General features: G+C 40.1%; 1 protein-coding gene across 1 annotated transcript in view; it reads right to left on the bottom strand.

The window, feature by feature from the left end:
• Nucleotides 1–9,503: 9,503 nt before the first annotated feature.
• The window catches only part of nampt2 (nicotinamide phosphoribosyltransferase 2), a 50,813-nt gene continuing 46,343 nt past the window's right edge, over nt 9,504–13,973 (bottom strand). Inside the window, 3 exon segments of the mRNA XM_059649616.1 lie at nt 9,504–9,698; nt 10,829–10,984; nt 12,768–12,838. Of these exon segments, the coding sequence (XP_059505599.1) occupies nt 9,504–9,698; nt 10,829–10,984; nt 12,768–12,838 (422 nt within the window).

The following is a 13,973-nucleotide window of genomic DNA, read 5'->3' on the forward strand; positions in this document are numbered from 1 at the left end:
CTATTCCCTTCATAATTTTATATGTTTCTATATGATACCCCCCCCCCCCTCAATCTTCTGAATTCCAATGAATATAATCCCATTCTACTCAGTCTCTCCTCAAAAACCAACCTTCTTCAACTCCGGAATCAACCTAGTGAATCTCCTCTGCACCCCTTCCAGTGACAGTACATCCTTTCTCAAGTAAGGAGACCAAAACTGCACACAGTACTCCAGGTGTGGCCTCAGCAGCACCTTGTACAGCTACAACATAACCTCTCTGCTTTTAAACTCAATCCCTCTAGCAATGAAGGTCAAAATTCCACTTTCCTTACTAATAACTTGTTGAACCTGCAGATCAACCTTCTGTGATTCCTGCACAAGGACACCCAGTCCCTCTGCATAACAGCATGCTGCAACTTTTTACCATTCAAGTAATGATACTTTTTACTATTACTCCTACCAAAATGTAGGACTTCATATTTATTTACATTGTATTCCAACTGCCAAACCTTTGCCCACTCACTCAATGTATCTATGTTCCTCTGCAAAGTTTTACAGTCCTCTGCACACTTTGCACTGACACTCATCTTAGTGTCATCTGCAAACTTTGACACCCTACACGTGGTACCCAACTCCAAATCATCTATATAAATTGTAAATAATTGCGGTCCCAACGCCGATCACTGACTTGGCCTCCACAGTCTTCTGTGGCAATGAGTTCCACAGATTAACCACCCTCTGGCTGAAGAAATTCCTCCTCATCTTCGCCATCCCTTATTTGGTGAGCCCTTCATCCCCTGGATCATTCTTATAATCTTCTACAAGACTCCCTCCAATGCCAACATATCCTTCCTGAGAACAGAGCCTAAAACTGCTCATAATATTCCAAATGCCCTCTGACCAGAGCTTTTAACAGCCTCAGCTGTACATCGCCGCACTTGTATTCTAGTGCTCTTGAAATGAATGTGTTAGCCTTCCTAATTGCCAACTGAACCTGCAGGTTAACCTTAAGAGAATCCTGAGCTAGGACTCTCAAGTCCCTTTGTGCTTCAGATTTCCAAAGCATTTCCCCATTTAGGAAATATTCTGTGGCTTGATTCTTCCTATCAAAGTGCATAAGCTCACAATTTCCTACACAATATTCCTTGCCCAACATTTTTGTCCACTCTCTTAAACTTTTTAAGTCCTTCCACAGGCTCTCCATTTCCTCAACGCCACCTGTATCTCCATTTATCTTTGTGCCATCTCGAAACTTAGGACCATTGCCCTTGGTTCCTTCGCCCAGGTCGCTAATGTATAATATGAATAGTTGTAGACTCAACACGGACCTCTGCATTACTACACTAGTCACTGACTGCCATTCTGAAAAAGACCCCTTTTCCCTACTCTCTGCCTTCTGCCTGTCAACTAATCCTGTATCCATTCCAGTACCTTGTCCCTAACACATGGGCTCTTATCTCGTTTAGTAGTGTCCTGCATGGCACCTTGTCAAAGGTCTTCTGGAAACCCAAGTAGATCATGTCCACTGACTTTCCTTTGTATAACTTGCTTATTACTTTCTCAAAGAATTCTAAGATATTTGTCAGGGGTGACCTCCCCTTGAAGAAGCAGTGCTGACTCAGCGCCATTTTACAATGCACTTCCAAGTATTCCACAATTTCATCATAGACACTAAAATCTTAGCAATGACTGCGGTCAAGCTAACTGGACTAAAACATCCTGTCTTCTGCCTCCCCTCTAAAACAGGGTATTATATTAGCTAATTTACAGTCATCTGGGATTCTCCCTGACTCCAATGATTCCTGAAAGATCAGCATCTACAATTTCCTTAGTTATCTCCTTCAGAACTCTGGAGTGCAGTCCATCTGGTCTGGTGATACATTTTCCTTCAGATCTTTCAGTTTCTCCAACACCTTATCCTTCATGATGGCCACTACATTCACCTTTGTCCCCTGACTCTCTTGAAATTCTGGTATGCTACTGGTGTCTTCCATTGTGAAGACTGATGCAAATTACCTATTCAGTTCCTCTGCCATTTCTTTGTTCGGCAGTACCACTTCTACAGCCTCATTTTCCAGCAGAACAATGTCCATTCCTTTCTTTTATATATCTAAAAATAACTCATGCAATCTTCTTCCTCTTACTTAGCTTGCCCTCATATTTCATCTTCCCCTTTATTGCCGCTATTAGTTGTCCTCTGCTGATTTTTAAAGGCTTCTTAATCCTCTGGCTTCCCACTGATCTTCACTACATTGCATGCTTTCTCTTTTACTTTTATGCTGCCCCTGGCTTCCCGTGTCAGCCATGACTGTCTCATCCTCCCCTAAATTTCTGCTGTGCCTCCCAAATTTCCCCCAGAAACTCCTGCCTTTGTCTCTACTCTGTCTTCCCTGGTAGGATCTCCTTCCAATCAACTCTGACCAGCTCCTCCTTTGTGTCTTTGTAGTAACCTTTATTCAAGTGTAATACCATTACATCTGATGCAAGTAACCCCCTCTCAAACGGCAGAATCCTTTACTTGCTGTGATCTGCCCGTACCACTCATAAACAAAGCTTTTTACTGTATTTCTGTGCACATGACAATAAAATCATCAGTCAATCGAATTCTATCATATTATGGTCACTGCCCCTTGGTATTCCTTCACCTTAAGCTCCCTAATCAAATCTGCCTCATTGCACATCACTCAATCTAGAACTGCGTCTTCTCTAGTGGGGTCAAGCACAAGCTGCTCCAAAAAAAAACCATCTTGTAGATATTCACAAATTCCTTTACTTGGGATCAACTACCAACTTAATTTTCCATGATTTTTACGTGTAAATGAGATTTGGTAAGGACTACATTTTTTTTCCAAAAAGGGGAAAACTAAAACTGAAACCTAAAGGCAAGTGGGGTTTTTTTATGTCAAATGACAGTGGTTACATGGTTACTGTTAGGTTAGCTTTTTATTCCAGTTTTTTTATTTCATCATCCAGCATGGGGGATTTTGAACCCAAAACCCTAGATTATTAAACTGTGATTACTACACCTGTAACATTACCAAAACGCTGCCAACAAGAAGCATAGAAAACTTACATATTACTTAAATGGGGAAAGACTTCCAAAAGCTGCAGCAGAGATGGATTTGGACATCCTTATGAATACTTCACAAAATACTATCATACCAGTCCAGCAGTTAATAAGGACAGCAAATTGAATGTTGGCCTTTATTTCAAAGGGAATGAGGTATAAAAATAGAGAAGTTTTGCTAAAAGCATATAAGGAACTAATCAGGCCATGACCAGAACTGTGAACATTTCTGGTCGCCTTATTCCAATGAAAGATATACTGGTACTGGTGGCACTACAGAGAAAGTTCACTACTTTGATTCTGGAATGGACAGATTTTCTTTTGAAAATAGGTTGAGTAGGTTGGATCTGTGCTCGTTGAAGTTGAAAAGAATGACAGGCGATCTCATCGAAAAATACTAGATTCTTATGGCATTTGACAGGGTCAATCCTGAAAGGTTGCAACCCCTTGTGGGAAAGTCTAGGACCAGAGCACATAATCCCAGAGGAAGGGATTTCCCAAGTAAGGTGGAGATCAGGATGAATTTAATCTCTCAGAGGGTGGTGCATCTTTGGAATTTTTTACTGCAGAGGGCTGTTGATTTTGGATCGTTGAAGATTAAGGTGGACAGACTTTTAATCAGTAAGGGTATCAAGGCTTTTGGGAATGAAATAAGAAAGTGAGTTAAGGATTATCAAATAAGCCATGATCTCATTGAATGGTAGAGCAAACTTGATGGGACAACTGGCCAACTTTCTGCCCTATGTCATAGCATCTTATGAGCTAGCCGAAGGAAAGCTTAGAGTAAAAAGACAAGGAGATAATATGTTGGAGGATGAGCCTGATTCCAATCAGTGGTTTGATTAACTAAGAATCTTTACTTAGAACCTAAATTTATTGAGGATGGAGTTGGAAGAGGTTTTACCTCATTTGAGAAGGTAGTTGGACAAAAGAAGAAGCCAAAACAGATTTAGTCCATTATGTTTACAATGTTTTTTACAGTTATGATTGTGTTTACCAGTTTGTCAGAAGAACAACTGAAGAATACAAAGGCATCAAACAAGAAATATTTAATGTTTATGAGGTTGTGCCTAAAGCTTATTGATTAAAATTTAGAACTATAGTTAAAAAAAACCTGATCAGAGATTAGTAGAACTTGTAAAGGAGAAATAAATGTTGTGGAATCAGTGGCTTAGATCACTCAAGCTACAGAAAAACATGAGAATGAAAAGGAAATTATGATTATGGAAGAATCGACAAACTAGCCATCCAGCAAGTTTAAAAAATCAATCTAGATGAGCATCAAGTGTTAAAATCAGAGAAGCAGAAGTTCTGGCATTTTCACACATGATGTCTCACACAGGCAATTATAAACAGAGAGATGGCCATGTGTAAGTCAATAAGAAAATTAGAGGAACAAAAATTCTGCAGATGGAAGGCGCACTATTTTTAAAGAATGACAGAAAGACACCAGAGTAATAAAGAAGGAATCTTAGAACTAAACAGTGATACAAAAAATAACATATTTTTATTGTATTAACATTGCACATACCAAACTCAACTACTGGAAATTAAAAGGGATGCTGACTGCAGGAGCAATAACATCTAAGGAATGCTCAGAAGGGCATCAGGAAAGGATATAAGCAGAAAAATTGTAATAGTAGTATGAAGAGGACTTCTTTTTTAGAAGGCATGAAAGGGAACAGATGGCTTAGGACTGTCATGAAAGTTCTCAGTATTTTAATTCAATAGGGGAGGTATTTTATGTTTTGAATATTCCAGAACATGACTGGTCCAAGAAGACAAATGATTATGGCCAAGCTCCAGACTACGTGTGAACTGTGCCCGTAATTGAAAACATCAGGACTGTTGGCCAACTGCCCAACCTCCCCTTCCCTCAACCAAAACCCCCCATCTTGACTGGGCTGAGGACTACACCTACCAACTTTTATATGTCCATTCGGTTGAATAAACATGTAGTATGTTTGCCACATGCTGTAGGTGTTAGGTTGATGCCATGGTGTGTTTTACAGCCAAATTTCTCCTTCCCTACCATGGGACCAATCCCAACTGACAAGTGAGATGAGCAGCCGGACAATGTGTCTGCACAAAAGAATGCCTCAATATGGTATTACTGGGAGCTTTTAGATTCTGACTATTATGACAAAGCATTCACTGTATGGCAAGGATGCTGCACATATGCAAGCAGCAACTAAGTGCAAGTGCACGAGGGGCCCTGAATTGTAGCCTGGTCCAATGCGTGAGCTGGGTGCTTGTCCCAGGGTATAAAACGAGCTTCCTTGAAACAGCTCTTCAATGCCAGTTGCAGCTGTGCCCTGCAATGCAGGTTTGTACTTCCTAAGCTTCATGTAAATGGGTCAAAAAGGTGCCATGGTGATCCTGATGGGGTGACAATTATCTAAATGCCAGTGTCGGTGGACAAGGGATACATGAATAGTGGTGCTCATGGATCATGCCCTGAGATGCTATTTTGTGATCAACAACATGGAGACTTAAAAAAGCTAGCAGTGAGCTAAAGTTGCCAGGCTCATACTCAGACTTCCACATCCAGAATTCTCTACATCCATTTTGCTTGGTGCATTTGACAAAATAGGAAGCTGTACATTAATGAGGCAAGTTGTGCAGTTAATAATATCTCTAAAAAGCAATAATCGCCCTAAATTCACAGCTGCTCATTAAGAAACTCCCCTCAAATTCCCAGAATTGCAATAAAAGATGCAATATGTTGCTGCCTGTGTCAACATAGGCCTTACCAAACTTCTCATGTGATTCTGACACAAATCTTGCCATAATTCACATCTTTAAGAACCCTTTTCCCCTCCCACATTTCTGTTGAAGGGTCTAGGCCCGAAACGTCAGCTTTTGTGCTCCTGAGATGCTGCTGGGCCTGCTGTGTTCATCCAGCCTCACATTTTATTATCTTCCTGTTTAGTGTTGTGTTAGCTCCAAGTCATTTTGAAATATACATTACTGACAATGTAGAAGAAACTGTCAATTATATAGGCCACAACTCTTTGATTTTATAGAAGACATTTCAGAGAAGAACTTAAAATTGTCTCAGTGCAGCTTAATACTGCAAATGTATCATTTAAAAATTGTTCAAGTGCTTGGAGGAGAAAATGCCACTGGGGACACTTTACCTAGAGTACATATGAAGGACACCTGTGGCACTCATGGACTTATGTAAAATATGATTGTGTAACCCATTGCATGTTTAATGTTACTACTGGTCATGTGATATAGAAATAGTGTGTTAAGATAATTTTTGATAGGTAATATAAGTGCCTGTTTATGATATTTTCTTAATCTTTGGAGTGAACTGTAATGTAGGTGTGTGATTTATATATAAGTAATTATTTTAGAAATTCCATCTTGAACGATTGCCATGTAGGTTTTGGTCTGTGTGTATGAGATGTGTTTAGCGATTAAGTTGTCAGCATTTCTGGAGCCATGGTTTTCTGAAACCATCATGCCCAGATGTCCGCGGAGGTGGTCCTAGATGTCCTCGTTTTTCAAGGACCACAACTTCCTCTCCACAGTGGTTGAAAATGCCCTTGACCATGTCTCTCACATTTCCCACAACTCATCCTTCACACCACATACCCGCAGTAACAACCAAAACAGAATTCCCCTCGTCCTCATGTACCACCCCACCAACCTCCGAATCCAATGCATCATCTTCCAACACTTCCGCCATCTTCAATCTGACCCCACTACCAAAGACATTTTTCCCTACCCACACTTGTCTGCTTTCCGGAGGGACCACTCTCTCCATGACTCTCTTGTCTGCTCCACACTCCCTTCCTGCCCCACCACCACCGGAACTTTTCCCAGCAACCGGAGCAAGTGCTACACCTGTCCCTACACCTCCCACCTCACCCACATCCCAGGCCCCAAGAAGACTTTCCACATCAAACAGAGGTTCACCTGCACATCTGCTAATGTGGTATATTGTATGAGCTGTACTTGTTGGCCTCCTCTATGTCAGGGAAACCAAGCAGAGGCTTGGGGACCCAAGATAACAAGGTGTGGAGCTGGATGAACACAACAGGCCAAGCAGCATCTGAGGAGCAGGAAAGCTGATGTTTCAGGCCTAGACCCTTCAACAGAAATGTGGGAGGGGAAGAGGGTTCTTAAATAAATAGGGAGAGAGGGGGAGGCGGATCAAAGATGGATAGAGGAGAAGATTTTTGGAGAGGAGACAGAGAAATTAAAGAAGCAGATATGGAGCCACTAAAGGTGAATGTCGTTGGGGAGGTAGGGAGGAGATAGATCAGTCCAGGGAGGGCGGACAGGTCATGGGGGCGCGATGAGGTTAGTAGGTAGGAAATGGAGGTGCGGCTTGAGGTGGGAGGAGGGGATACGTCAGAGCTCAGGCGTTCAACTCCCCCTCCCATTCCTCAGATGTTCGACTCCACCTCCCATTCCTCAGATGACATGTCCATCCTGGGCCTCCGGCAGTGCCACAACAACACCACCGGAAGGTTGCAGGAATAACAACTCATATTCCACTTGGGAACCCTGTAGCCCAATGATATCAATGTGGATTTCAACAAGATTCAAAATCTCCCGTCCCCCAACCGCACCCCACCCACCACCCTGATTACCCATTGATTCCAGTTTTGCTAGGGCTCCTTGATGTCACGCTCCACAAAATGCAGCCTTGATGTTAAGGGCTGGCATTCTCACATCACTTCTAGAATTCAGCTCTTTGTCCATATTTGACCTCAGGCTATAATCAGGTCAGGAATTGAGTGGCTCTAGCGGAACCCAAATTGGGTGTCAATGAGCCAATGCAGCTTGATAGCACTGTTGATGATAACTTTCACCACTTTACTGATGATCGAGAGCAGACTAATGGGGTAGTAATTGCCTGGGCTGGATGATATCAATGATACACAGGAAGGCAATGTCCTCGTGGTATTATTGCTGGACTGCTAATCCAGAAAGCCAGGTGATTTTTGCTGACCCACGTTTGAAACCTGTTGCAGCAGATAATGGAATCTGAATTCAATAAATATCTGGAATTAAGAGTCTAATGATGGCCACGAATCCATTGTTAATTCTCTGAAAAATTTGTATGGTTCACAAATATGTGAACTTTAGGGAAGGAAACTGCCATCCTTACCTACATGAGACTCCTGACCCACTGCAAAGTTGTTGACTCTTAATTTCCCTCTGGGATGGGCAATAAATATGGACTAGCGAGCAACACCTTCATCCTAAGAATGAACAAAAAGATGGGACTATGTATCTAACTCCTGCTGATGGAAGAACACGAGAGGCATGGCACATTGAGCACTATGAAATGCTGGTGAAAATATCACATAAAACTCATTCTCTGATCGTGACTGCTTGTACAAAACCAATGCACTTCTTCCAGCACCACAGCCTGGTTCTCAGAGTAGACTCATAGAATTGTTCTTTCCAGATGGTTGCTCCCCTCCTCTCTCAGGATTTGCCTTGAAGGACTCCTAGATTCCGGAAGAAACATGCCATCTCTCCGCATTTCCTATCTCTGATATTAATGTCTCAAGTGCCACATCAGAAAATCTAGGAGCCTAATTGTTATTCCATTTTGCTATGTATTTGCTTTGATATGAAATTTCCAAGCAAGTATGCAAGAACTTTCAAACAATGAGTGCAACATCCATTTAACATGTACAAGGTAACAAAAACGTATGAGAACATAGAACATTACAGCACAGTACAGGCCCTTCGGCCCTCAATGTTGTGCCAACCTGCCATACCGATCTCAAGCCCATCTACCCTACACTATTCCATGTACGTCCATATGCTTATCCAATGACGACTTAAATGTACCTAAAGTTGGCGAATCTACTACCATTGCAGGCAAAGCGCTCCATTCCCTTACTACTCTCTGAGTAAAGAAACTACCTCTGACATCTGTCCTATTTCTTTCACCCCTCAATTTAAAGCTATGCCCCCTCACCATCCTAGGAAAAAGGCTCTCCATATCCACCCTACCTAACCCTCTGATTTTTTTTCTTGATGTACATCCTGCTGGGATCTCTGTTAAGCTTGCAGTCTCTCAACAGCACATTCTACTCTGTGTTTCACAATGAAAATATTTCAATTAGTAGTAATATAAAGCCTTTGGCTGGCCTGTCTCAGCAGATAGGCAATTGCACATCGATATCCCTACACCCCAAAACAGAGCTTCCACAATATTTTCACCCTAACTTTACTAATTATTTTAGAAGTTAATTAAATTTAGACCCTAATTTCTAGGAAGTGTCTATATAGAAAACGATTCATTGTTGAGAACATTTAAACGTTAGAAAACTATACTACCAAAATGGCATTAAAAACATGTGCCATTTTTAAGATCTTACAGAATATTTTTACTGATGAAATTTTACAATCTGGTTTCTTCTTTTGAATATCAAACTGTAGACTGCTGGTTTTAGCCAACAGTACTTTAAGCAGCTCTTCAAGATGACAGCACGGCTGAGCATTTTGCTCTAATGTAATGAATTGCCTTTTTTAAATAGCTTCCACGAAGCAACTCTACATTTGGCTTGAGATACAACAATTCATCAACCTTCAGCTTTGCATTTGATCATATCTCTTCAAGTATGTATTTTTGGAGAATATTTCCATTCTCTAAAACAGCAACCAGAAGGTCCTAAAGACAAGTAAAATAATCTTGTTACCCAATTGTCAGCACGCAATAGTATTTTCCCGATCATTTCAAACTCATGTTCTAACTTTTAATCCAAATTCTAGGAAATTCCAATTTATACTGTAATGCCAAGTCTACGAAATTCCAATTTGTACTGTAATACAAATTCTAGGAATTTGTACTGTAATGCCAAGTCTACGAAATTCCAATTTGTACTGTAATACAAATTCTAGGAATTTGTACTGTAATGCCAAGTCTACGAAATTCCAATTTGTACTGTAATACAAATTCTAGGAAATTCCAATTTGTACTGTAATGTTGGAATCAGTTCATTCCATTTAGAAGGGAACTTTCTTTATCCAAATCATGTAGTTTGCATGTTATCCTAACAATATTCAAATAGTGCATCTGCAATTCACAGAAATGAAGACTGAGTAGACCTTTTTTGTGCAAGTTTTAAGTATGCCAAAGCTGGGATGTGCATCTTAGCACCAAGCCATCTTATTGGTACAACAGATAATGTTTAGAAGGGGATTTATTGTGAGAACAGGAGTAAGTAATGTGATAAATATATTTCTCCTCCAAGAACCAGAAGTCATCTGCCTGGGGTTAGATATGTTACTTATATTGAACGCCAAGTCGTGAGACTTCTATATTTGGCTGCTGTTCTTAAACTTCCTATATTAGTTTGTTAACATACTATTACATTGTTTCTGTGTACATAAAAGGTGATATAGAGCAAAAATGTTTATCAATTTAGGTGGCACTACCTTTTGAAACTTAGGAAGACCATTCCCTTGGGTGTGTCAATGGCCATATGGAGTACCCCAAACAGAAATTTTTGAAACTCACATAAAGTTAAGCCTTGTGCAGATTGCGATATACCTGACCTTGAGTTTAGTTTTCAAGAATGCTTGATCAGACTTGCAGATTTGAGCCATCCAAGCAGATAATCAGATTCATCTAATATATGCTGCCAAATTTTCCTGTCAAAGTGTCGCAGCTGTTAATCTCAGTTAATGGCATTTAAAGCTTTCCTTTCACTCCATCCTGTTTACCCATTCCCTTCCCCTCAAGTAAAGCCACCTTTTCAACTCAAAGGATGCAAGAATGGAAGTATTAGTTGCTCATACCTTCTCTGGATTCCCATTCCCTTTTTCAATTGTTTTAATTTTTCAATCTAGATTTCTCCTCAGAGTTAGCGGCCCGCTGTGTGAAGGTTTTAATGGATCAATCACTAACTGTTTATAGACATCCAGTTGATGGTAAAACATACAAGCAGTTAAATACTGAAACAAGTACAGGCATTACTGATTGTCACTTCTGCAATGTATTCACTTAATTAGGGCCTCTTGAGTCTATACCTTTGGGCCAAGTGGTCACGGTCCAAGTTCTACCTGCTCCAGAGGTGTCACGAAACATCTCTAATAACTAGAAAATATCTGCATGCACTGAATAAGTGAAAGATTTAAAATCATAACATTTTGTTATTTATTAAAAACAGAAATATTCCCAAAAACAGATGTGATTCATGAAATAACAGTGGATGCTGAGTGAGTACTTAATTGCATGTGCAGATAAAGTTACCAAACTCCTTTTAAAGTGCATCAGGAGAGTTTTTTGTGCCAGTACTTAGATAGTCCACCTAGAGATGAGGCAGTGCTAGATTTAATCATTGAGAACAAAGCCAGTCAAGTGGCTGCGGTTTCAATGGGTGAGCATTTTGGGAATAGTGACCATAACTATATGGGTTTCAAAGTCATTATGAAAAGGATGGTGTAAAGGTTAAGTGTCCAAACTGGGGGAAGGTCAATTTCAATTCCATTGGACAGTATGGTAAATAGATACTGAGAGAATGTTTTTCGTAGGTAAGTCTTCATTTGGAAAGTGGAGTCTTTTAAAAGCAGTGTGTGAGAATTCAGTGCCAGCATGCTCCTCTAAGAGTCAAGGGCAAGGGCAACAAGTCCAGGGAATTTGGGGATGGAAGCATCTGTCAGGTAAAATGCACCAAATACAGGGTAGGCCCTTCAAAAGTATAGAGGGTTTGGGAATTTGCTTAAAAAGGAAATTAGCAGGACAAATAGGAGCCACAAAATATTTGTGGTGGATAGGATCAAGACAAACTCCAGGGATTTTAATAGAGAGTGGGATCTATTAGAGACTGAAGGAACAACCAGAGTGTGGACCCAATGGACATGGGTGAGGTCTGAAACAAATATTTCTCATCTGTATTCACAAAGGCAAAAGATATTATAGCCAGGGATATCAGTTGGAACAGTGAGTTTCTGGAACACATTAAGATTAATAAAGAGGAGATATTAGATATATTAAACAGATATACAGATGGTTAAATCCCCAGAGCCTGATGAGATGTATGTCAGGCTGCAATGGAGGCATAAGTGGAGATTTCTGCTGTCCTGGTATATATATTTAATCCTTTGCTGGCTGTAGTGAAGTGCCAGATGACTAGAGGATAGCTAATGCAGTATGTTTGTTCAAGAAGGGCAGCAGGGATAGGGCAGGTAATTACAAACCAGTTAGATTGACATTAGTGGTAGGAAAATTTTTGGAAAACATTCTAAAGGACTATCAATATTTGGAAAGGCAAAGATCAATCAGGGAAAGTCAGTACAAATTTGTTACAGGGAGATCTTGCCTAACCAATTTAGTTTAGTTATTTGAAAAGGTGATAAGATGTATTGATAAGGGTAGTGCAGCTGATATGGTTTTAGTGGACTTCAGTAAGGTCTTTAACAAGGTCCCACACAGAAGGCTGTCCCAGAAGATAAGAGCCCACAGGATTCAAGACAGGTTGGCAAACTGGATTCAAAAAACTGCCTAACAAGTAGAAAGTTGGGCATTTGTTGCTTATGCCCAGTTTTTGTTGAAAATGTGCTTTTTGCAGCTTCATTCTTGCTTTCCATTTTGAGAAAGACCCTAAAACAAACACTCAGCTAACATTCTAAGGAGGGGTGTGGATTTTTTTTTACACTATTCAGATAGCTATCCGACCCATGGTATTTCTACTCATGAAAGGCAAACATTAAAAGGAAAACTGGAGTTCTTACTTACCAAATATTCAGACACACCAAAACAGGCAATGATAATAGACAACCAGACAATGGGATAACTGACTTTATTAACTGAAGTATAGAGTGTAACAGTAGGAAGATTACATTGGAACTAAATGAAATATTAGTTCATCTGTGGCTGGAGTACTGTTTGCAGCTCTAATCACTGCACTTGCAGAAAGATGTGATTCCATGAGACAGTATAGAGTTTTACAAGGCAGTTGCCTGGACTTGAGAATTATAGTTATGAAGAAAGATTGGAGGGGCTAAGGTTGTTTTCTTTGGAACACATAAGATAGGGGTGACTTAATTTAAGTATATAAAATTATAAAAGATTTTAGAAAAGGTGGTTAGCCTTCTTTCCTTTGGTTGATGGAACCATAACCAGAAGCATAAATTTCAGGAAGGAGATCAGAGGGAATTCGAGGGGAATTTTTTTTCCCACACAAAGTGGTAATAACCTGGTCCTCCAGTTCCTGTACAGGCATAAACCTTTAATGTTTCAAAATGAGGATGGATATTCACTTGAAATTTCACCTGTAGCCTACGGTTGAATTGTGGGATTAAGGTTGATGGCTATTTGTCTAACAGCATGGGTATGATGATTCTGAGCCTATTCAAGTAGAAAGCTCTGGAGTCATTCAAAGCAGTTAAAGTATTTTCACAAACAAGCATATGTAAATATAAAAATAAACCAAAAGATGCAGGTTTTTAATTATCTCTAAATCAGATATGCTGTTTCAAGCATTTAAGGTCAATTTAAAGAACCCACTTTGTGATCGCAATAATTGTTTGCATATTTTGTAGGACAAAATGGGATACCCACTGTTTGGAGATCATATATGAAAGATTGATAAAAAAGGAACATGTCCTGCTTTCAACATCCTTCCCCATTGGAAATGCATAATTAGAATGCATTTGCACACTGCTCACAACTTGCTGACCATAAAATGAATTGGTTGGACAATCAGAAACAAAAGCTTCAATTTCCAGTCTGCACTGCATGACCTCATAAAATGATGCAGAAGTATCTACATATTTCAAAGTACTGATGAATTGGAAACCCTTGGAAACATGGAATTTAGGAGCAGGGGGAGGCCATTTGGCACTTCAAGCCTGCTCATCCATTCATCACGATCATGGCTGATTGTCCAGCTCAATAGCCTAATCCTGTGCTCCCCCCATAACCTTTGACCTCACTCATCCC

This window comes from Stegostoma tigrinum, chromosome 11 (assembly GCF_030684315.1).
Source record: "Stegostoma tigrinum isolate sSteTig4 chromosome 11, sSteTig4.hap1, whole genome shotgun sequence".
Lineage (NCBI taxonomy): Eukaryota > Metazoa > Chordata > Chondrichthyes > Orectolobiformes > Stegostomatidae > Stegostoma > Stegostoma tigrinum.